This window comes from Stylophora pistillata, chromosome 7, assembly GCF_964205215.1.
Source record: "Stylophora pistillata chromosome 7, jaStyPist1.2, whole genome shotgun sequence".
Lineage (NCBI taxonomy): Eukaryota > Metazoa > Cnidaria > Anthozoa > Scleractinia > Pocilloporidae > Stylophora > Stylophora pistillata.
The window spans coordinates 875,727-899,446 of record NC_142525.1 but is presented as its reverse complement, the minus strand read 5'-3'; the positions used below and the strand labels follow the sequence as shown (position 1 = coordinate 899,446).

The 23,720-nt window shown below is 36.7% G+C and overlaps 4 protein-coding genes across 5 annotated transcripts; 2 read left to right on the top strand and 2 right to left on the bottom strand.

Annotated features, from left to right (window-relative positions):
- Window positions 1-210: 210 nt before the first annotated feature.
- LOC111328492 (solute carrier family 22 member 15-like) lies at window positions 211-6,359 on the bottom strand. Its single transcript, XM_022932933.2, has 8 exons — window positions 5,798-6,359; window positions 4,237-4,664; window positions 3,402-3,620; window positions 2,994-3,128; window positions 2,316-2,395; window positions 2,092-2,212; window positions 1,555-1,627; window positions 211-1,298 (listed from the first exon to the last, which is right to left on the bottom strand). Exons 1-8 carry the CDS (start codon window positions 6,035-6,037, stop codon window positions 1,029-1,031), a joined length of 1,566 nt encoding a protein of 521 aa, XP_022788668.2. The 5' UTR covers window positions 6,038-6,359; the 3' UTR covers window positions 211-1,028.
- A 473-nt stretch (window positions 6,360-6,832) lies between these two features.
- Window positions 6,833-9,504, bottom strand: LOC111328458 (succinate dehydrogenase [ubiquinone] cytochrome b small subunit A, mitochondrial). The gene is made up of 5 exons (XM_022932894.2): window positions 9,365-9,504; window positions 9,223-9,288; window positions 9,087-9,137; window positions 8,386-8,533; window positions 6,833-7,737 (listed from the first exon to the last, which is right to left on the bottom strand). Exons 1-5 carry the CDS (start codon window positions 9,414-9,416, stop codon window positions 7,572-7,574), a joined length of 483 nt encoding a protein of 160 aa, XP_022788629.1. The 5' UTR covers window positions 9,417-9,504; the 3' UTR covers window positions 6,833-7,571.
- Window positions 9,505-9,563: 59 nt separating this feature from the next.
- Window positions 9,564-13,294, top strand: LOC111328457 (succinate dehydrogenase cytochrome b560 subunit, mitochondrial). The gene is made up of 6 exons (XM_022932892.2): window positions 9,564-9,704; window positions 9,782-9,850; window positions 9,956-10,057; window positions 10,646-10,707; window positions 12,431-12,594; window positions 12,713-13,294. The coding sequence occupies exons 1-6, from the start codon at window positions 9,688-9,690 to the stop codon at window positions 12,818-12,820; spliced, it is 522 nt and encodes a 173-aa protein (XP_022788627.1). The 5' UTR covers window positions 9,564-9,687; the 3' UTR covers window positions 12,821-13,294.
- A 3,367-nt stretch (window positions 13,295-16,661) lies between these two features.
- Window positions 16,662-23,610, top strand: LOC111328485 (uncharacterized). Of its 2 annotated transcripts, XM_088728481.1 has the most exons (3): window positions 16,662-16,772; window positions 18,874-19,148; window positions 22,305-23,610. In XM_088728481.1, exons 2-3 carry the CDS (start codon window positions 18,887-18,889, stop codon window positions 22,388-22,390), a joined length of 348 nt encoding a protein of 115 aa, XP_088584607.1. In that variant the 5' UTR covers window positions 16,662-16,772; window positions 18,874-18,886; the 3' UTR covers window positions 22,391-23,610. The 2 variants fall into 2 exon arrangements, with proteins under 2 accessions (XP_088584607.1, XP_022788660.1); XM_022932925.2 differs by lacking the exon at window positions 22,305-23,610 and having other exon boundaries at window positions 16,663-16,772; window positions 18,874-20,525.
- Window positions 23,611-23,720: the final 110 nt, after the last annotated feature.

The following is a 23,720-nucleotide window of genomic DNA, read 5'->3' as shown; positions in this document are numbered from 1 at the left end:
AAGTTTGTCAATTTTTTTTTCTGCTGAATTTTTTATTGACTTGTGTGATGGACGAACAGGAAAGACTGCTCGTAGCCCTCCTTATCCTTGACTTCTTGTTCCAAAGAAATACGTAAAAAGAACAATTTTCAAAATCTTAAATAATCTAGAGTTGGTTGGGTGGAGGATATCTTCTGGTTAATGGCATCCTGTCCCTAAATTGAATAAAAGTTGACCGGCAAATATTTTATTTCCATTCCATCAAATAGGTATCTTTTTCTGGAAACATTTCCCAAATGTTTTTTCCCAAAATATTTACATCTGATATTACATTTTTTTTGGTTAAAACTAGCTCCAAATACATCTACATGCGATATCACATATTTTGTTAACATTTGACAGTAATGATTAATATAATGCTTTCTGTAACAATATTTACTTTGTCAATTATTTTCAATGAAGTACTTTTCACATCCTATTTAAAAAGCAAAGTTTCATGTCACATTGATGACAATATTACTGTCAATATTTTTCAAAATGAATTTTCATTTTTTCTTTTGAAAATGTCCACTATTCCCCTCTCCATTCCATGTGCTATGTCACGTATCAAATGAATGGAAATCCCAGCAAAGAATCTTAATTCTTACAGTTTCAAGATTAAACTTACAACTTCAATAATTCTGTATTGTACAAACTTTGTGGTTACCTTCAATTGGCAACAATGGTAGATTTACATCAGGTTATTGTAATACTTCAAACTGGCTGAAGAACATTGTCACTGTAATGTTTTAAATTTGCAGAACTGAGGCTTTGCAAAATAATTTTTAAGTCTAAAGCACCAGAACTTTATTAAGAAAAATTCACCACTGGGTCAGAAGAGTTACACTGCCAACTATAGCTCAATAAATAACTTTGTTATAAATAATTTGAGAATGATTATTAATTATGTCTATTTAGCCCTTAAAAAGTCCATCTCATCTCAGTTACCTAACATATCCTACTCTTTAAGTAAAAATTGAATTCAAACTAAAAGTTTCCAGTGCATCATTCTAGATAAATGTCGTCTTTTCACTCACAATATCATCGTCAAAGTCTGAATCATTAGCTTGGAATGCGTCATTGTTAAATTCCATTTCATGTGTAAACTGTTCCATTTCCAGCTGCTCATACAACAATCCTTCCACACCCTCAAACCCAGTCTCCTCTAGGCTCTCAGGAAGTGGTTTATTCAGAGTCTCTGGCAACACCAGGCTTAGCAGCCCAGCCGCAAAGGAACACATTCCAAATATCATCATGGGTAGAGGGCGAGTGTAAATGCCCTGAAATGTTCAAAATTAGTTACATAGTTATTGCATTTGATTCTTATGTTATTTGAAATTGTAGTACGATCCCTTGGCTCAGAGCATTGAGTTTCTGAGTCTGACAGACTTGAGATTTAGGCAATCGTTAACAACATTTTATGCACAAATCACACTTTTCTAGACTTTTCCTTTGTAACAACTAGCTATAGTCACAGTTTTAATTTTGGTCAAAGCTAGTTGTGCGTGTCTAATATAAAAACAAAATCTAACTTACCAAAAATACCACAAATGGAGAACAAATTCCCCCAATTCTGGATGCCATGGAGCACACTCCCATTCCAACATTCCTAAAAATCAAATTATTCCAAAAATTAGAGTATGTGTTTGCATGTGAGTGCTCAATACTTTCACTGAGGAGTGTAGCAAAGATTATAATGATCACAAAAATTTTGGACTAGTAAAAATGTGGACAAGGGAGATGCTTATGAGAATTGCAAACTACTAGTAAGTAAGAGGAGGGGGGATGGCTCAGTGAAATATTTGCTAGATATTTCTTACTGAGTCCCCCCTCCCTCCCTCTCCTTTAAGTTTGTTAGATCCACCCTTTCCTTACCCTCACAAAGTTAATATTGTAATGCCTGGCTTCAACACTTCATGGGATTATCTAACACTCACTTGCGAGAAAACATACTTGATAAAAAAGGTTTCACGAAATGTAACAACTATATTTTGCAAAATACCGAGCAAAACTAAGTTTCTTACCTTACTACAGTTAGAGGAAGTTCCACCGAATAAATGTAAAGTTTCTTACCTGACTACAGTTGGAAGAAGTTCAGCTGAATAAATGTAAATAACAGCAAATGATGCCGAGATTCCAAATTTGCCAATCATGGCAAACACAGTTGTTAACACCCTGTAAACAGGTTTGGTACCTAAATAAAAAGAAAACAATTTAAATTTAAATACTTTTTGATTTGTTTTTCATGTAAGATTAAGACTGTAAAAAAAAAAAAAAAAAAAAACGGTGTCACTGACCTGTTTGAAAAAATAAGCAGGTCAAGCATGCAGTTCCTCCAATCACCATGTAGTAACACAGACTCCGGCGACGGCCCACCCTGAAAAAAATTTGAGACATAGATTCAAATATTTATTGATTCCAGTAGTTTTCTAACTTTTGATCCATGTCTGAAAACTACAAAGATAGCATCATACTAAAGAAACACATGAAATATCCTTATAGTTATGGTCCCAGATGATACACTGGATTCATAACCTTGTCCTAAAGGATTTTCTGGTTTGATTCCCCTTTCCCATTTCTAAAAAACATCTAATGCTAGCCTCATGCAGTGTGCTTCAACCCTTTCATTGCCAAGATTTCATTAGAAATTCTCCTTACTATCTGCATACAATTCTTATGATGTTGGTTTGGAGAATTTGGTATTGAATCAACTAATAATCTCTGAATTGATACTTTTCTTTATTCTCATTACTTGTCTGCTTGATTTTGTACTGATATTGAAAGGAGAAATTCTTTCTTGGTCACTCATGGGAGTTAAATGATAAAATGCTTGCTTTTAAGTACTCCTCTTTCCCTCAGAATTCCCAGCACAGTAACAAACAAACAAACAAACAAACAAACAAACAAAAAAACAATTACAAAAATCATCTTTATTTCAAATGAAATTATTTAAAACAAATTTAAGAATTTCTCACCAGTTGATGAGACACACACTTGTCAAGTATGCAGGAACTTCCATGAGGCTTGACAAGAAAAAGTTCTTGTAAATGTCCCCACCTAAGTGCTTGGTGTTGAGTGACAAGCCATAATAAACAAGTGTATTCACAAACCTTGAAAAGAAAAACATCAAGTGAGCTACATCAGTATGCATATTCTCCATACCGTTTTCTATTCATTTTGTAAGGTGTTAATTGATAAGAAGAATTTGTTTGACAATCAAGAGCTTCTGGTGTTTGCATTTATTTCCTTAGTTATTCTCATGAACTAAATGTTTGATTCTGATGATACTGTTGAAAAAATTTCATGCTTATCTCTCTTTGGGCTGATTTACATGATATGATTTTGTTGTTTTTGACAGACTCACCCATATCGTATTAACTTACCATAAGTAGAACAAGACTATAGTAATTTTAGCAATCTTCAGGTTGGATAGAAGGTCTAAGCAGCCATATCTGTTTCCAACAACAGACAGTGGACGGCTCACTTGTAACAGAATCTTGGGAACAGCTATACCATTTTTCCTTGCTATACTGGATAGAATGTCCTCAGCTTCAGCAAGGCGCCCACGAATTATAAGCCAGCGAGCTGATTCAGGAACAATTCTGTGATAGTAATCATATTGCATTTTCAAACTAAGCCAGTTTATTGGCAATTTTTTAACCCTAAGATCTGTTTGTCAATTCTCCCTTCTGGCTGCTACACATTTCCTTGTAAATTAGCTGGAAGAATTTGTTGTTTAATTTAATAATTTAATAATAAGTTCTTATATAGCGCATTAAAATTGAACTCTATGCGCTTAAATGTTAGATCAAGATAACAACTTCTACCTGATTAGTCTGAGTATTCTCATTACCTTTTTGCTTAATAACATGTGAATATAATAAGGAGAAGTTATATGATAATCACTTCTGAAAGCTGAAGGGTTTAAACTTACCTCAACACTAAATATAAAGAAATTATTTTCAGACTTTGAATGCATGACAAACAGTTCCTCATTTTTTTTTTAAATTTCTAAATCCAGTTTAACTTAAGAGATTATCCAATAATATTCACTTCCCCTTTGCCAAATAGGTGAATTCATAAATAAATTTTAAGTTTAAGCTGGAATATATGTGACAAAATTCCTCCATATTAGTGGCTAATTACAGAGCCTGTTAACCGTTTTGATCACTGCAGGAGTTGAAGCTAGCATGAATTGACAAAAAACCTTGCACCTACCTAAAAAATAATATAAAAACACAAAATGGTAAAGACAGCAGAACTGACAATGTCCTCCAGTCACGAATCAAATATGCAACAATTGGAAGAATTAAAAGTCCAGATGTAAAGAAACATTGTGCCATTGTGCCAGCAAACCCTCTGTAAGACGGACCAATAAGTTCTGTTGCTAATACAAAGGCAGATAGTATTTCACCACCAATCCAAAATCCAGTCAAAAATCGTAATAAAGCATATATTCTGTATGTTGGAGCAAATGAGCTTGCAAAGCCAAATATGACAAGCCCAGTGAAGGAAATATACCAAATTTTCCTCCTTCCGCATTTATCAGCTAAGGCTCCGAGAATGACTGCGCCAACTAATGTCCCGGCCATAAGAACAGATTGAACTAAATCCACTTTGTAAGCATTTTCGCATATCAGATTCCACTGAAAATAAAAAATTTACAGGATTAACATAATCAATTATAATTTATTATCCTTACTCTGTGTTCAGTAAGAGTTAATGAAATTAGTTAGGTATTATTAATTGGAATTACTATAATCTAGAATAGCACTGGCTGATGCCTGAGGACTTTTTCCATAGAATGATGCAAGTTACTGGCATTTTTTTGCCATCATACAACAGGGAAACAGAAGGTAAAAGGCTTTTCCTTGCTTAGTCGCTAGCAAGGAAAAGCCTGGTGCTTTATAATCTTAACTAACTAATTTTATTTATTTTAAACTATTTTAGAACTGTGACTTTGTAAATAGCACCTTTGGACCCATGGGAAAGAGCGCTCTATAAATGTCTTATTGTTATTATTATCATTATTATTATTAATATAAATGTTAATTTTTAGTCCAAGTTTTCAGATGAGCAATTTTGTAGTTTTTTATTACAAACCTTTATTTGTGTTTCAATCACTTTAAACCCTTTTAAGTTAATTACTCTTTAAGAGTGATCAAGAGCGTCACTCGTTAACCATAATTCTATGATAATGATGTGTTTTACTCTCAATAAGTAAAGTTCTAACTTACTAACTTTAGTTTAGTAGTAAAACAGGTGCGTAGATGTGCAGTGGACCGTGAAAGTAGCGAATGAATGAATAAATAGAGCCACTAGTAAATCAAATTTGAACAAAAAATTCCTGACTTCTCGTGTCTAATAAACAAGCTCGAATTGCAAACAAAATAACGCATAGACAGTGTCAAAAATGGATAATAACGGACTGCGTAGCACAAGTCACGAAACAGTTTCGATTAAAGTAATTCACTTAAGACATTCAGCGGGAGAGAATTTTATCTGGGCAAATGCATAACTTAGCAACCAAAAAAAAATATGTCAAGGTTAAGCTTCAGTAACAGAAATATGATTTAGTATATGAATACAGAAATTTAACTATATTCGGATCTAAAGAAGTCTGTAGAAGTCACTTAAAAATTCTCTTAGAAAGCTTTTTTCGTTCGTGCATATTATTGGTTTATTAATTAAAAGCTTAAAATGCTAATTTATCCTATACTCTTTGTGAGAAAAAAAATATCGAATAAAAATTGAATTTAAAACTTAGAGCTGATCTTACCTCTGTGACGATTGAAGTAAATTCTGAAGTGTACTGGACTTCTGAGCAGTGTGATTTATTCCTAGGGCATGTTTCGTTCGACGCAGAATTCAAACAAATCCATTTTGGCTCGGCTCCAACAAACACTTGTAATAGCAGTTGAAATGCAGCGGGAATAAGAGATAAATTTAGCAACGCATACAACCTTCTTTGATGAGGCCCAAATTCTCCAATTATCCGCAAAACGTGATCGAATTCCATGCTGGTTTTTCACAGAAGTTTGTCTACCTCATTTGATTTCCTTTTGAAGTTAGGCCACAATGCAGTAACGTCGACCATTTCACGGTATTAAAGTGAACGAAGAATCACCCAATCGATCGAGGTTCGCGCGTGGCGGCAACTTTTTTTCTTCACTGCTTCGATCTCAGCACAACTTTACAATGCTAACGCAGGAATTCCTTTTCTTTCGAGAGACCCATGTCATTATAAAACTTCGCTACCATATGATCACTTGATCTTTTGTTTTAAAGGAAGTAAATTTATAGATGACGAGCCAAGCATGAACAGGTGCAGGTCATGGTAACCAGGCAATATTGAAGCAGGCTTGGAGGCTAAGTGAATAAAGGAGTCCACTATGAGGGAGGGAGATGGGAGCGTTTGTTACTGCAAATGGGGTCCACAAAACTGATGAATTAATAAATAGCAGAGAGGAGAGGGCTGACTTGTTGAATTTTAAAGAAAATAAAGAATTTCTTCAACTTCTTCCTTTGTAATTTCCTATTGGAAAAGAGATCTTAATTTTAAACTTGGTCTCAGTGGGAAGGAAAAAAGGAGAAAATAAGAGTAGGAAAAAACACCAGAGCCAAGTCTCCAAGGAGATTTGAGTCCTTGCAAGTTGAATTTTTTACAATAATAAGCCTCATTGACTAAGCTATCTTAAATGCAGTGTGGTCAAGGAAGTGGCCTGAGTTTCTAGAGCCAATCACTCTTCAAAGAAACCATAATTAAAGGCAATCCCATATATTACTTTTAGCACTTAACTGAAAACTGCTCTCATTATAATCATGAGTGAAACTTTATTAAATTAAGCAACTAGATGCATGGTATCATGTAACAAAACATTTACTAATTGATAACTTTCCAAAGAGAAAGAAACAAACTATCACCAGAATAGTTCACTTAACTGAAGGTAGAGTGCCATTCAAAAACTGAAGCTATCTTTTTGTAGAGATGCTTCAAATACTTATGACAAAGCTTTGGAATTTATTAAATACTGTGAAACAGCATCACACTTCAATGATTAATATCCCTTCTTCTTGTAATTATCCACAGGGAATGACAGGGTGACTGCATAATATAGGTTAGCAAGAAAATTTTGTGTAGTGCCTGAAGAGTTCTCCCTGAATGAAGTCCCTCAAGTTCCCCCCAAAATGCTGTTGGTTACAAAGAAAAGGATTGTAAAATTCTGGATTTTGATAATCTGACATACACACTGGTAAGTAGTGGATCATCATAAGAAGTGACCACAACAGCAGTTTAACAACTTATTTCAGTCTATAAATATCTGTTCTAAAAAGAATAACATCTATGAACATGATATTCAATTTTACCCTCCATATCAGATCAAATGATATAGTATTCAGTATTAGGATCCATGTCTGCCCACCTTCCCCTCCCCTATTACCCAAAAAACCAGTCAACTGATGACAAGGGTTAATGTTTGGTTAGGGGAGGGGTAAGTATGCAGTTGTCCAGAGACTAATATTGATCCCCCTTTGCCATTCCACATAAGTTGTTACATGTGCCAGATCATACTGACAGCTTTGCAGATGCCGACATCAGCGTAATTGAAATAGCACAGGCCAATAAATTGTAAGATTGACACAGCCAGCCAAATTCCTTTGGCCACTTTAGGCATAGAAGAACCATGAATGTAGTCTGTTAACACTTGGCCTACACCCCTGTGGATTGATGGAGAATAAAATGACGAGGTCCAATAATTTACAACTTCTCACTATTGTCAGCAATTAATTAGCTAACACTAACAAAATAACTCACAATCTCTTATTTTTTTTTCCAATCTGTTTTTTTTTTTTTCAAAACACACAACTCTCGATAGCTCACAAGGGATTCTGTCCCTTACAAAAGGTCTTCCAATCACATTCAAAGTTCAAAGTCCACTTCTAGTCACAATACTACAAACCTAAGAAAACCATGAACAGTTTAATTTTATTCTGTCAGGTCAACTGCTTACTAACCAGTCATAATAAAGTACAGGACACTGCAGCAAACAAACATCAGACCACAAGCTTGTTTGCAGTTAAGTTTTCTTTGGGCAAATTGGCAATATTTCTAAGACAGATTGTTTTTCATAAATACTTTCCGAGTTCCCAATTTTCCAAGTTTTCCTGTGAATTAATGCAGAGTGTAAATTGCTGTCATGTTCCATAATGAAAAAAATACTTTTGAGGGTCAATAACACATGATTAAAAACCCTTGCTGTGTAAGAGGCTTAAACATATCAATGCTTTATCACATGTTTTAACAGTTGTAATGATGCAATTTGAATGAGCTGAGCGAACAGGAACTACTGATCAGATCTGACTCACCAGTGGTTATGAAGAGGAACAACTACTGCTAGAGCCCAGTCCACAACAGCTGATGGGTAAATGATTCCTGTGGGAATCAAAGTCAGCAGTGCAACACTGACAAAGCGCTCTCCCTTCCAGTGGGCTGATGGCTGTGATGGGGAAATTTCTGTCATGGGTTAAAAAATAACATTGTCTCAGAGGATTTTGGCTAGTTTCTCCAATAGTTCAGTGGTCACAATAATTGTTTTAGTATGTACTGTCAGCTGACAGTTGGTTATCAGTCGGCCAACCGTTGGTTGTCTGTCAGCCAACTGTCAGTCGACAGTTGGCTGACAGACTACAGCCGAAAATGGGAACCATTGTTCAATATTACCAAAACAATCATTCATGACAGGCTAGTGGCTGGGAGTGGATATTTACCTTGCTGCTTTGCAGCTCAGTGAATATCCACCAATAGCGACCTCCACTTCCCAAATAGTTGGTATTTGACAAGATATTCAGAAACTTGTACACTCTTTTAAAATGTAACATTTTTTCTATATACAGGAAATGAACTCTTCTTTTACTCTTTATTTTCAGAACTTTTTTAATTATCAATTGAAATAGCAGTTTCAAATTCAGACTTCTAACGTCTCCTCCGTTATAATTATAACATTGTACAACAATTAACTCTTAGATTTTTACTACAAAATGTATACAAAAACTATTTTCTTACTCACCGAGCTCAGCTTTACGATTTGCCGAGGAATGCACTGTCTTTTTAAAAACCACTAAAAGACAAAAATTTCATAAAAATAAATTAGGTAAATATCCTATTCTAAGCAGTCAGACCCCTGACAAAATTTAGTAGCTTACCACTTTGAACTCTGGGGGAGAAAGAAATGGTCGAGGACGCAAAAGAAGGCCGTGCAAGTGAATTTGCTGTTGGTGAAAAAACAAAATAATCAATTAATAATACTCTTGATTATTTATATTCAGAAGAATGAGAAGTTCTGACCTAAACGACTACTGTTTCTTATGCAAAGACGAGAGTAAAATATCGCCGCCATGTTGGTTCAGTCCCAGCTTTCACTTGCGTGACGCGTGCGACTTCTCACGATTTTCAAGGCTTTTAAAGATTCATGGGTAATACGCAATAATATACAAAAACACCATCTAATTTCAAAATATAAAACACTCTTAGGTGTCAAGAAGCTAAATAATTTGAACACTATAAGCATCTTTCAAGTTGACTTCAAATTTTCTCGATTCACCTCCAAAAGAAATTTTCCCAAATATCTGCAATCGTATATATCCCATAATACACTACGTTAGTACAAGATGGCGGCTCTTCTGAGGTGAGTAGAGAACTTCGTGCAATATTTTTGTTGATTTTCTGTCACTGTTGTTGCTAAATGTTTTCTTAATTACATAGGAACTCAGCCAGGCTTTCTTCAGTGCTAGTAAGAGGGTGCTATCAACCATCATCTGCGGTAATGCGAAGGTAATGTGCATTGAACCTAGCAGGTTTTATGCTTTCCAAACTCCAGGCTTTTGTTTCTTTTTTCTGAACATTCATATGCAAACTTAATTTTTCGATTATTTTCAGTATTCCAATTACCACTACGTCCTTGGCTCAAAAGCAGGAAGACTTTTGGTCCAAAAATACTCGTTTGAATAGACCAATGTCGCCTCATTTAACAATCTACAGGTACAATTTTCATTTTACAACTTATATGGTCCAAAAAACTATCATTGATTGATTCTAGGAAACGAGGAAAAAAAGTATTTCTGACGTGCCCATCGCTGGAAATCTGGAGATGTTTGAATTTCGGTTCCTAGTCTCTGAGACAAGAACGAGCTTTATTATATCAAGTGCATTTTGTGTCAAAAATCATATGTTATCAACTATAAAGATTTGTAATTGAAAGTTTACTGCTATGGACAAAAGGTCACTTGAAAATCCATACTTTATGTCAAGTGTAATTGGTTGGGGGGGGGAGGGCTTGCACTCTTACCCAAATTTTTGCTCCCTCCTTTTCCTTCCCCTTTTGGATCCAAACTTGATGGTTTGAAGGAGTATTCAGCTGCTTATTAAATGGAAGTCTGATTTAGTTCATCCTGTTTTTCATAGGAAACTTCAATTTTTTTTTATCTTGTTGATGTAGTAAATAGTAGAGAATACCAAATGAGTTGCTTCCTATGTGAGAGGCCTATTGTTTGATGCTGTTATATGTGAATTTTTTCTATTTTTTCATTCTTAATGATGATGATATGAGGTTCTTTTTTTAAAATTCAGTCCGCAGTTGACTTCTATGTTGTCAATAACTCACCGTGGAACAGGAGTTGCAATGACAGCAGGTAACTGAATTAAGCTTAACCCTTTTGCTCCCAAGATCTTATTAGAAATTCCCCTTACTGTCTACCATACAAATCTTATGATGTTAGTTGGGAGAATTTGTTATTGGATCAATAATCCCTTAATTGATATTTTTCTTTATTCCCACAACTTGTCTGCTTGATATTGTATTAATTGTCACAATAATTATTAATAATTGTCACTGCTAATCACCATCGCAAAGTACAGCAACAACACAGCTCAACAAGGTCAAACCGAAAGCTTACAATGGTGCCTCTGGCAGCCGCTATATGGTCCCTATGTGACCTTGGAGAACAGCTTACAGCCAGCTGGAATCAGCTGTATGTTGGTTTTTGGTGAGGGAGGAATACTGGAGAACCCGGAGAAAAGCCCTCGAAGCAGAGTAGAGAACCAACACAAACTCAACCCACTTATGGCGTCAGGTCTGGGAATCAAACCCAGGCCACATTGGTGGAAGACGAGTGCTCTCACCACTACACCATCCCTGCTTCACTGTGATATTGATATTGTTAAAGGGTTAATGAACAGTTGTGCTTGCTGTATGCAACTGCTATGGGGTGGTCCTTTTTCTATCTTCACCCCTGACAGACAGGAGGAATGCAAACCACTAGTTTTCTTAAACCCTGAAGGGTTAATTTTGATCAGCACCTTTCAAAACTATTTTGAAAAAATCTTAACCACCTCAGCAAAAACCTACCACTCTCAGGGAGGGTTCTGGGTAAACAATGGAACCTTCCTGTATGGTAGTGTGATCAGTGTACAGTCGAACCTCGATTATCTGGACTCATTGGGACTAGGCAAAGTAGCCCAGATCATTGGGGTCCGGATAATCAAGAATATGAATATTAATGAGGAAGAAAAACTAATTAAATTAAGAAAGTGACATTTAAACCTGAAACAAAAAACTTACAAATCATTTTGAAAAAGATATGGTCTACATCTTCACTGTCCTATATGAATACCTCTACACATGTGTATTAACAATCAAAATTAATGAAAATTGTTTTTATATTGGCCTAAAATGTTGAAGTAAGTCAGTAATTTGTCTTAAAGAAGAACATTGCCTTTACTTCACTTTTCAATGCTGTAGTTTTAAAAAGAATATGACTATGGATCTTGATCATGACCAATATATATTCATGAAAAAATTGGAACCAGAGAAAAAGTCCGTACAATTGAGGTCCAGATAATCGAGGTCTGGATAATCGAGGTCCAGATAATCGAGGTCCCGATAATCGAGGTTTGACTGTACTACCCTTGGGGTGGAGTTAGGAAGGGGAGATAGGGGATCTTTGGATGCAGCTACCTCAGTTGTGAGCTTTAACTGTCTCCAGTTAGTAGTATTTAGGCTGTAATTACTTTTTGGGGGCCATTCCATGATTTGCTAGCTTCTCTATTCAAGGTGATGCAACAGTCATGTTTGTTGGGAAGTTTTCAAGTTTGTGACTTTTGGGCTATCTTTCTTTATACAAAGTGTAAAGGGCTATCTAAATAGCACAAGCATCTGGGGCTATGTTTAACAATCCTAAGCAATGATATTGCTGCTCACCTGTAACAATATTCATAAAATTTTACTGATAAAACAAATATCATGAGATTGTATTGATCAATACTTTACAATTTGGCATGGAAGGCTACAATAGTATGCTTATTTGAAAATTTGCACTATGAGAATCTCATTACAACAATTGTTTGTGCTTTCAGTGACCACTGGATTTGCCCTGGCTGCTCTTGGACTGCCAGAAAACTTTGAGCATTATTTAAATTTGGTGAAAGCGTTAGAAATCCCTGCCTTTATAATCTTTAGTGGAAAAACTGCCTTGGCATGGCCACTGTGCTATCATTCATTTAATGGAATCAGACATTTGGTATGCATTACTAATCAATACAGCAAAATACATGGACAACCTCTGGCTTTGAAGTACAGAGAAACACAATACAACTATACTTATCGTGTTTTGTTTGTTTGTTTGTTTGTTTTTTCAGGCATGGGATCTTGGTTTTGGCTTTGATATGAATATTCTCTACAAGACTGGTTGGTTTGTCTTCATTGGCTCTATGGGTGCTGCTGCTGCCCTGGCCTATTTCTTGTGAATTTATTTTGAATTTTGTGTTTTGATCCAATAGCAAGAAGCAGATGAGTTATAAGATGCCTGTTATTTACCTTGTTGAGCTTTACTCTGACTTACCAGTATTGCAAATATGTAAATCTGACGTTAACATCTTTGATGTTTGATTTTAAAGCCAGCTGTTAAAAGGATTGCATTGCTGAAACACCCCTATTTCAGACTGTACTGGAAGATTCTTTCCTCTAATTAAAGTGTTTGTAAACGGTTTTTCATCGACAGCCAACAATGTAACTTAAAGTTTAGAGAAAGTTCTTTTTCTGTGATGTAAGGAATTGATATGGAGTAATTCAGCAGACTTGATGCTGTTCTTGCATGGGAAGATAACACGAAAAATGCATTTTGTGATTCCTATGATTTTAAGCTACATTTGTAGATATGTGTTCTATGAAGAACAGAAAATAACAGCGATTTTGAATAAAAAGAGTGCAGGTATCTAGAATGTTTTGGTCAAAAGGAATGCCTCTTTAGTTCTTTATTCTAGAACAACGGTATATAGAAATCTGTTTTGTTCTAAAACGATCACGTTTCATGCTTTGATTGTTTTGGACTACGTAGCACCCCTCCGCCGTCTAAGACCATCACGTATTGGTCCGTTTCCTGGCAACTATCTCAGTGACGTAAGTTGAAAGATGAAGTTAGAACTCGGCTTCGTTCTGAGCTTCCATCGTAAGCATATAACTCCTTTTTTAGTCATCAAACGTAAGAAATGAGTCAAAAACTAGTCAAATTATTCATTTCTTTATGGAAAAGCTTATTTTGATCGCCGTAAGCAAATAACTCCTTCCATGGTCATCACAAGCAAAAAATTAGCTGAGAATTGGTCAAATTATTCATTTCGGTTTTGATATCAGTCCTGGGAGAACTCTGAACGTAAGAAAAAATATATATATTTCCACAAACCGTTGGCAAAAATGAACGAAACATTAGAAAATTGCTTTAGGAATCTAAACCAGGAAGGCTCGGTAGATTTACTTGAAGAATATGATGCTTTGACGACAATTTTATTCCAAAGCCCTCAACGCGAACAATGTGTAGTTAGACCAGGCCATCACGAGCCTCCCTCAAAGAGAATTCAGTCAGCGATTTTTCAATTCCCAAGTTTCAAATGAGGCTGGCATCAAATCAAGGCAATCCGAAATGGCTGGCAGCACTTCTGGAAGTAAAGCGCATGAAAAAGAAACAACTTTTGGGATCGAAATGTGAGGAACTTTCGACTGTTATACCAGAAAACACCTGAGCAACTGGCCAATCATTGGCAACATTAAAAAGAATTGGATTTCCCGGGACTCCGAGAAAGGAAGACATCCTGATCACGTGAATAACGATGCAAGTAAAAAGGTTTTGATCGCTTTATGATATAAATGTGTGCCCCCCAAATAAAAAACCCTCAGAAATTAAAGGAAAAATTGAAATTAATGAATAAATGAAAACAAATACTTACAACTCTTGTAGTGTCCAGGCCTCCAAGTCCACGCCCAAGGCCCCAGGAGACGTTTACTCGAGTATTTATTATGCACGGTAAAGTGAGAACGGGGTGTGATACAATCTAGGATAACAGACAACTAAAAGAGCTGTAAGCGAACTGTAAGCGAGCTGTATAAGCGAACTCCAGAACGTTACAACTCTTTGCTGACTTTCCTAACTGTCGACGTATTTTCCAGTTTGGTCGATTGGAATAATAGCAAGCCACAAGTTCAGTATGAAAAAATAGGGCCTCAAAAATTTTTCCATAAATTCATGAAATGCGAATTTTTTTTTCTTTTACTCTTCAAAAATATCAACTCCTAATTAGGTCGTCTCTTTTTTTTTTTCTATAGATCGATGTTTAAATATTGACGGACAAAGTTCCATTTTTTTCGTAGCTCGATTAAGGAATCGATGATACTAAGCGATTTTTTGACTGAGATGTAATCTACTTTTGTGAAGAGTTCAATTTAGGCGAAGAATAGCAGTCCTGTTTTTGCAGGCATTAGTTGACCTCCCTTCCCCATTAAATATTGGCTAAACGTTCATGAAATCACGATACAAAATTATTCTTTAGGGGGAGGGGGTGAATTGGTTAGCTTAACAAGGGCAAAAGAGATCAACTTAACTAAATGGAGGTTTTAAGATCAATGCGTCACCAATTTTGTCGCCGATTGCAGCTAATTTAAGATTGGTTTGACTGCAGTCTCGGTATTTTTTCGTTTGATAGACTTCTTTATGATTTTAAAGCCCTCCATAACAATATGCCTCAGTATATTCAATCTTTATTTCAAGTAAGAGAAAATAAGAAAACTCTTAGGGGCAAAAGCAAACTTGTTTTACCTGAGGCTAATACTACAACTTACGGCCTTCAATCGACTTCTTACATTGCTGCTAAGGCCCTGAACCCTGCGGTGGCCCTCGTACATGACAAGGGACATGCTGCAAATTAAAAAGTTGCAGCAAATTTAAAAACGTTGATGCAAATAAAATATACTTGCAGAAAATAAAATAAAGTTGCTGCAAATTTAAAATAGTTGCTGCAAATAAAATAAAGTTTCAGTAAATAAAATAAAGTTTCAGTAAATAAAATAAAGTTGCAGTAAATAAAATAAAGTTGCTGCAAATGAAAACATCTAAAGTATGCGCGCGCACTGAACGAAGGAGGAGTGGGTATTAGGATCTTTATATGTATGAGCGGTTGTTTAATAGGAAAGTATCCCCTTCTATCTTCCTATTTCCTGGCTTTAAACTGAGAGAACGTAATTGTAGATGGACTGCTGCTCTGCCGGGAACACGAGGAACGAGCTCTACTGTCATTGACCGCATCTCTCCTCGAGTCCTGCTCCTAACTCAAATTAAGTTGCTGACCACATTGATGACAGAAATTTGCGGCTGAAGGGCATTCCCCACCCCCACCCCAAGAACTGAGGAAATTTGTCTCAATAGCCACACAGGCCAAGAAAAAAAGAATAATAGCTTCCCGCTCATAAATATAAGGATCCTAATATCCACTCCTCCTTCGTTCAGTGCGCGAGCATACTTTTGATGTTTTAATTTGTAGCAACATTCTTTTAATTTAGAGCAACTCGTTTTGAAAATTTGCAGCAACTTTATTTAATTTGCTGCAACTTTATTTTATTTGCAGCAAATATTTTAAATTTGCCGCAACTTTATTTTATTTGCTGCAAGTGTATTTTATTTGCAGCAACGTTTTTTAATTTGCATCAACTTTTTAATTTGCAGCATGTCCCTTGTGGGCCACCGTAATACCTGATAAGCTAAGATTAATGGCCGGATTTGGCCCTTTTGGGAGTGAGATAAGAAAACTAAAAAATTTGTAACTTTATATCATTATTTATAGTTAGGCTTATATTTATTTTTAAACTCTGTAATTTATATTCATATATTTTTCCTCGGTATATTAGCATCTTTATTGCTAGAGGCCTAACGAGCCTCATTCTCATGCGAGTTTAAATAAAGTCATCATCATCATCATCGTCATCACTGATAAACAAATCAAAAGCAATATTTGACCCTTCCTGATGAGAATGTACTCCCCTCCCCTCCCCTCCCCCTCCCCTCCCTCTCTCCCTCAGTTTATCAGAGGTCATTTACAAGTTATGTGTTGACCCCTCTCTGCAAAAACAGCCTATGAGGAGGGACTCAATTTTTTGCCAAGTTCCACGCTCGTGACAGGACGAAAAAGTCATATTTTGCTATTTCAAGACCAGTCTCGAAATTTATCATCTTTCTTGTTATGTTTGAAACCAAAGTTCTGAGAAATTTTTCGTCTTGATGTGACTCTTCCACTGAAACAAAGAAAGGAGGTTCGTTAAGCATGCGCGTGACAAACATTCTGTCACGTGCTCATCAGAAGGGATACTGACATGCAGTGCTTTCTCGCATTCTGTTTCTGTTTGGGTTGAGCTGGTTTCTGGCTGATCAGTAAGGTTAGTGAACAGCCTCTTTTGTTTCATATTGGAGAGCGTCTTAGCTATTCGTGTAAACTTTACTCCGTTTCCAATTCCATCTTCCGTTCGTTCCTCGTAACACAGTGTTGAGTTCGAGTTGCATGAGTTCGATTTGACAAGTGACATCTCCGACGCGATGAGTGTAATTTTTTTGTGTGTTACTGGCTGACTATATATACTATTTACGTTTTATCACTCTGCGCGCAGAAACGAAACAGATCGGAGCGAAATCGAGCTTTTGCTGGACTGATCTTACAACCAAACCAAATTATTGAATGACTAGAGCTTCATTTATTGCAATTGCTCAACATACAAACAGCAAACACACTTGATATAACAGAAATTCCGTCCAAATGGATTTGACATTCGATCATTGTATTTTTATTGTACTGGTAAAATTTTAAAGTCTGATTTCTGCGGGTTTTTTTCTGGAGCAATCGTTTCAGCTCTTACGATGCTCTGCTACTTGTACCCAGTCTCTCAGGGCTATTTGGAAACATGAGTTAATTAATGTAGAAAAGGTGCAGTGTTGTCACGCAAGTGTGAACTTGTTCGTCATGAAAAACAGGCGCTGTTTAGTTTGCTTGAAAGGAAATTCATGGAACTTAGGATTCTGTCCAGTAACACTTAAAAAAAAGCAGAAAGCAAATGTTTGACTTCATTGGTTGAGGATGACCTAAAGTTTGCAGTTGAAATTTCCTACACACATCAGAAGTTAATGTTTTGTTAAAGGAACAATCTCATCATATTACCTTGTGAAAGTGTTTACCGTGTCAAGATGGAAGTGTTATGATTTCCCAGTTTTACTGGTTGATAAGTTTGTGATGGAAGTATGGAGGTGATTTAGGGTTTTTTTGACAAGTTGAAGAATTAATAGCAATCAAAGCAGTGTGATTGTTTGTCACAAAATCATTTATGACACAGTAGATCATTTGTCCTGTTTGATATTTCCATGATTATTATTATGTTTTGAGCAGTTGACTGATTCAAACCATTGTGCATGATGAGTCAATGAAGCGTGTAATTAATTGAATGGAAAAAAAGTCGGTGCTATCACAACTGTTTGTTTCATTTTTTTGGTAACCTTACCTTACTGGCATTTTTGTGTGTATTCCATTTATGCCAAAGTCTATCTATTTCGTGGGCATGAAATGTGTAAAGTGAGAGTATCAATGATTGTGAGGAATGCAGTGGTTTTGCAATTAGCTCGCTGGACTACAGATCTGTAGATCAAGAGGTTTCAGATCCAAGCCCTTGTTGGGTGGTCATGCTCATTTTGGCTTATAGTACTGAAACAGGGATAAGCTTTGGCAGGATGGGCTCTCAACTGATGAGCTCTCTTTCATATCTGGCTGGTAAATCTGGCTCTGTGAGGTGGTTAATTGAGGTGAATCCAGAGTTCTGATTGGCTGCCTGAGTGAACTTGATGGGTCCATGTCGCCTGTTAGTTATGCCCTCTTTGTTGCAAGCTCTTACTCAAATAAGAAACATTTCTCAACCAGGCTCAGCCAGTCAAGATGATTGGATTTTTATCATTCTTTGCATTTATCTGAAAACTCTACAAAGACTTCAGACAATTTCCTGACATTTCTTGAATTACTTCCCTTCCCAATAATTTGTATTTGCATGGGTTGTAAATCTATAACTCTCAAGATCTAATTGTTAATTCTCTCCTCTAGCTGCCAAAAATTTCCTTGTTAATGAGTGACGAGAATTTGGTATTAGTTAAAGATAACTGCCTCTATCTGACAGGGCTGGACACTAACGGTAGCCCACTAGCCACAGACTAGTAGAAATTCAGTTTTGGTTTGTGGTTTTCAATTTCCACTAGCCAGGTTGGCTAGTAAACTGACTGAAATTGTCGTAAAATCTAAAAATATTTAAGATGTTACCAGCCACTTGGCTTGTAAGTTGAAAAATTAGTCTCGAGCCCTGTCTGATAAATTTGAGTATTCTCATTACCTGTTTGGTAGATAATGTATGGATATTACAGGGAGAAGTTACATGTTAATCACTTCGGGGAGTTGAAGGACTAAGCCTCGAGGTAGCAATATGTAACACATTGTGTGGTTTTCTTCAGGGTATCGATCAAAATGTCAAATAACAAGAAGAACAACAATTGCATTCAATGCGACAAGTCTTTCAAAAACTTGCAAGGATTGAAGAGGCACATGTTAGTGCACAGCGAAGAGAAGAAATTCGAGTGCAATCTTTGTCAAAAGCGCTTCAGGCACTCTACGACTTTGAAAAGGCACCTGGTGGTTCATAGCGACGAAAAACCTTTTAAATGTCCACACTGTGACAAAGAGTTCAAACTGCAGTCAGGTTATCAAAGACACATCGTGGTTCATACCGGTGAGAAACCATACAGTTGTACTCAGTGTGATAAACTTTTTAACCGCTTGTCGAGTTTGACAAGACATTTAAGAACGCACAGCGGAGTGAAACTGTATCATTGTACGCAATGTGATAAACGTTTCACTCAATCGTTGAATTTGCGGGTTCACCTGCGAACTCACAGCGGTGAGAAACCTTTTGCGTGTCACCATTGTAACAGGCAGTTCACGCAGTCTTCAAGTCTACGCAGGCATTTGAAAATACACTCTGGAGTGAAGCCCTTTCAGTGTAGACGCTGTAACAGGTGCTTTAAGAATTCGCGAAATTTAGAATTGCATGAAATGAAGCATCGCGGAGGCAGAATTTACAAGTGCGATCAGTGCGACAAGACTTTCAAGACAGGATCCACGATGCGAAGACATCGGCGAATACATTCAGGAGAGAGACCTTTTCAGTGTAATTACTGTAACAAGTGTTTTAACCGCGGGTCAAATTTACAGACGCACCTCAGAGTTCACACCGGAGAGAAGCCTTATAAATGTGACCATTGTGATAAATTTTTTAATCAATTATCAAACTTGCGAACGCATCAGCGGAAAGCAGCAGAGAAATCCAGTTCAAGGGTTGTTATTGATGCAATTATTTGCGCTTCAGATGAAATTATCCATCATACTCAAGGATAAACATTGTCTCCTGAAGAAAAAGGAGCAATTGTTTGAACTGTAGGCCCCATGCAAGCTAGAGAAACTGTTGTTTTCAAATATTTAAGTTATTTTATCATGACGCATAACCCAGAGAAAATGTTTTGCGTTGACCAAAAGCGATTTTGAATGGTTGGTTAGAAGAAGAGCGTATTTCACACGAGTGTCTTAAAAATCACAACGGCAGTTATCACAACTGCTTTTTGAGATCAAAAGGAATACTCCACAGGGAGCCGATTGGAATTCAAATTGAGAGATAAGATAAGATAAGATAATGACTTTATTGGATAACACAATTACTGGTAGAACCAGTAGTTCTCACTGTGGTCCATGCAAACAACTGAAACAAATAATTCAAATTAAACAGGACATAAATGGCGAAAATACGAAGAAAAATACAATTAAAAATTAATTCAAAATTTCTGCTTATGGTAAAATTATTCACTCTAGAGTTCCGATCTATATATTTCTTGTATAGTTGATTTATAAATTTACAAAGGGAAGTGTAACCCCTTGTAGTACTGTCTTGGTTGTTCCATAATCTAGTGCCACTTGCAAGAAATGAACGCTTGCCGGTCATTGTGCTATGAAAAGGTGTGGATAAGTCCAAATTAGTTGACGCCCGAGTTGTGTAATTATGTCTATTTTTAGCATAACGAATATAATGATTAAAATGATCAGGACATTTCCCATGGTTAATGTTATGCATAATACACAATTTCCCATGCTCTATTATGTCACTAATGGGGATCCAACCTAATCTCTTAAAAAGGCCAACAGTTCTTTTAGTACCTGCATTTAAAATTACTCTGGCACAACGTTTTCGAATTCCAAGGAGCCTTTGTTAATTATCGATCTTAGTGTTTCCCCACACTGAACAACAATGCTCAAAGATTGGTTTAATTAAAGCGTTGTATAGCAAAATCCTAAGTGATAGATTCAGGTACTTTCTGGCTCTTTTAAGAAGATTTACCCTATAATTTAATTTAGTGATCAACCAATTAAGATGCTTGTCTAACTTCACACCAAGCAGCTTTTCGTTTACGGCCTCTTCGATTTCAGTTCCTCGCAACGAAAGGTTAAGCAATGGGTTTGTGCAGTGGGAAAGTTTTTGCTTGGTTCCAACAAGTAGCTGTTTTGTTTTCTTTGCGTTTGGGATCATCTCGTTTTGCGAGAACCAGTGATTCGCTTTGTCGAGACTTCCCTGAAGTCCGTGTTGGATATGTAAGGGATTAGAGTTAGCTATCCATAGTGTAGTGTCATCGGCGTAAATATTCACGTTGCAATCATGTATTGCAAGTGGAAGGATTGGCCCCAAAATAGAACCTTGTGGAACGCCTCTGGTAATTGGTAGTGCGTCAGACAGTGATACAACATCGCTGTGTTCGATCGTGTAGGTGAGACTCAAACCACCTCAGTGATGTAGTATCAGTTTCTAACCATTTTCACTGCATTACCGCAGTAGAGTAGGACTAGAACGGAACATATGCGAACCATGCGAGTAGTCCACCCAATAAATCCCACCCATCCCACCCCAGGGGAGGACATCCATGGGGGAAACTAACGTCTCCTACCCCTAACCCTATAGGAGACGGGACCTCCATTTATTCGTCCCTATTCGAGAAGACTAGACTATCTAACCATTACTTGATGTTATAGAAGGGTATAACATATTCTTCTCAATTATTTTAAGACCTTGAGTGTTGGTCCGGCCGGGGCTTGAACCCTCGACCTCCCGCACAACAGTCCAGCGCTCTATCCATTGAGCTAACCAGGAGGCGGTTAACCAACCGACAAAATCAGTGTGGTACATACTGATTTTTGATAAAAGTAAGCTGTTATCTACCATATCAAAAGCTTTACTAAGGTCCAGCAGTACAGCGCCAACAAGTTCTTTCGAGTCCATAGCTTTAAGCCAGTTGTCAGTAAGACTCAAAAGCGCTGTTTCAGAAGAATGATACGGGCGATAAGCTGACTGTTTACTGTGTAAGAGCGTGTTCGATGTTAAGTAATCAAGGTACGATCGCGCAACATGCCTCTCCAGGGGGTTATAGATATTACGGGCAATATGGAAATGGGACGATAGTTGTTTCTGTCATGGATTGATTTGTTCTTTTGGACAGGAGTCAGCTTCGCTCTCATAAAGTTGTCCGGGAAAGTACCTCTTGTAATACTCGCATTGTAGATATGGGTAAGCGACAAAGCGACAGCATTCAAAGCTTGCTTTAAGGGTTTAATTCCGATTCCATCGAGTCCTGTGGCTTTATTATTGGGAATGCTCTTAAGATCTTCGACCACCTGTCTCACATTAATATTGACGGGATGTGGAATACGGTTGAGTTATTGATGCGACTTTCCACGAAATCAGTGAGTCGATGATTTTGTTCGTTCGTAACCACTACTGGGATAACCTTATTTGCGTTTTGTTGGATATTAGTAAAATGTTTATTGAAGGTGTTGGCCATTTCCGTAGGTTCACAAACACTTTTACCTTCTGTCTCAATGAATGAAAGATTGGAATGTGCAGATTTAGTTGGAGCAAATAATACTTCCACGTGATGAAGTCGGAGTGGGTTCCAGTGTTCTCTCTTTAGTACTACCACCACGTGATCAGTCGAAAATGGTTTCCAGTCTTCAAATGAAGTTCAGTGACCACGCTCCACGTGATCGGGATGAGATCGGTTCCAGTCAGTTTCTTCTCCCCAAGGCGTCCATCAAGTGGTGGGTCTGAAGTGGGTTCCGATTCTCCAGAGAGCATCCTCGGTCATTCGCCACAGACATCGGCGCATCTTCGCTTGACCAGTTTTGAAGAATTGGTCATTATTCACTCACGGCTTAGCAAAGAAAGCCCCAATTCCTATTAGATCAGACTGACGCTGGCTTGATTGACATTTGTAAGGTAAAACAATGCATGAAGGGAGAGAAGTGGGTGGGTATAGTTCTTTCATGTAGGGGACGTTATTGAGGGAAAGGGGTGGGGCCCCCCTTTTCTTAACCTGTGAAAAACTAAGGCAACTCTTGATCTCTAAATGTATATTGCTTCTCTTCCTACGACATATTGCATGGGGGCCTGGTGCTTAATCATTAAAGAGCGACTAGAGTGTATTCTAAATGAGTGCTAGGGAAAGCAAAAAACAAAACAAGAGGTAATCATAACTGCCAATCAGAACGGAATAAAATATCACAAGGAGTAAACGAAAACTGCTTAAAGCGCGGGCGACCAAGCTGCAATAGTGATCCGAGATTGCATGGGTTTTCTTTACTTCTCATGATTGGTCCAAAATACCCTTGTCACTCCCTTAATCAATAATAATAATAGTAATAATAATCCTTTATTCACCATAATCACAAAAAATTATAACAAAAATTATGATAAAATGCTTGAAAATCGGAAAAAAATATGTTAAAATGTCTAATGAAAATGTAAAAAAACTAGGATACACACTATGATAACGATAATTCACTCTAATCATCAAAAATATTTAATAATAATAATAATTTTTTTTAGTAATAATAACTTTATTTCAAAACTTAAAACACTACAAAAACTTCGCGTGGGTAATGGTTTTTCCTCGTATATTTCCAAATTAATTGATACGGAACACATCTGTAATGATAGTAATAATAATAATAATAATAATAATAATTACTTACCAATTTATATAGCGCATATTTACATGTGCTGATCAGTGTGCTTTACATGTTGTTGTTAAGGTTGAGATCGGACGTCAGCATTTTATCAGGCGCCTCTGGCAGCCGCTTCAGTCCATGTAGCGATCTCACCTTAAATAAATAAATAAATAAATAAATAAATAAATAATGATTTAACAATGGTTTAACAAAGAAATAAATAAATAAATAATGATTTAACAATGATTTAACAACATGT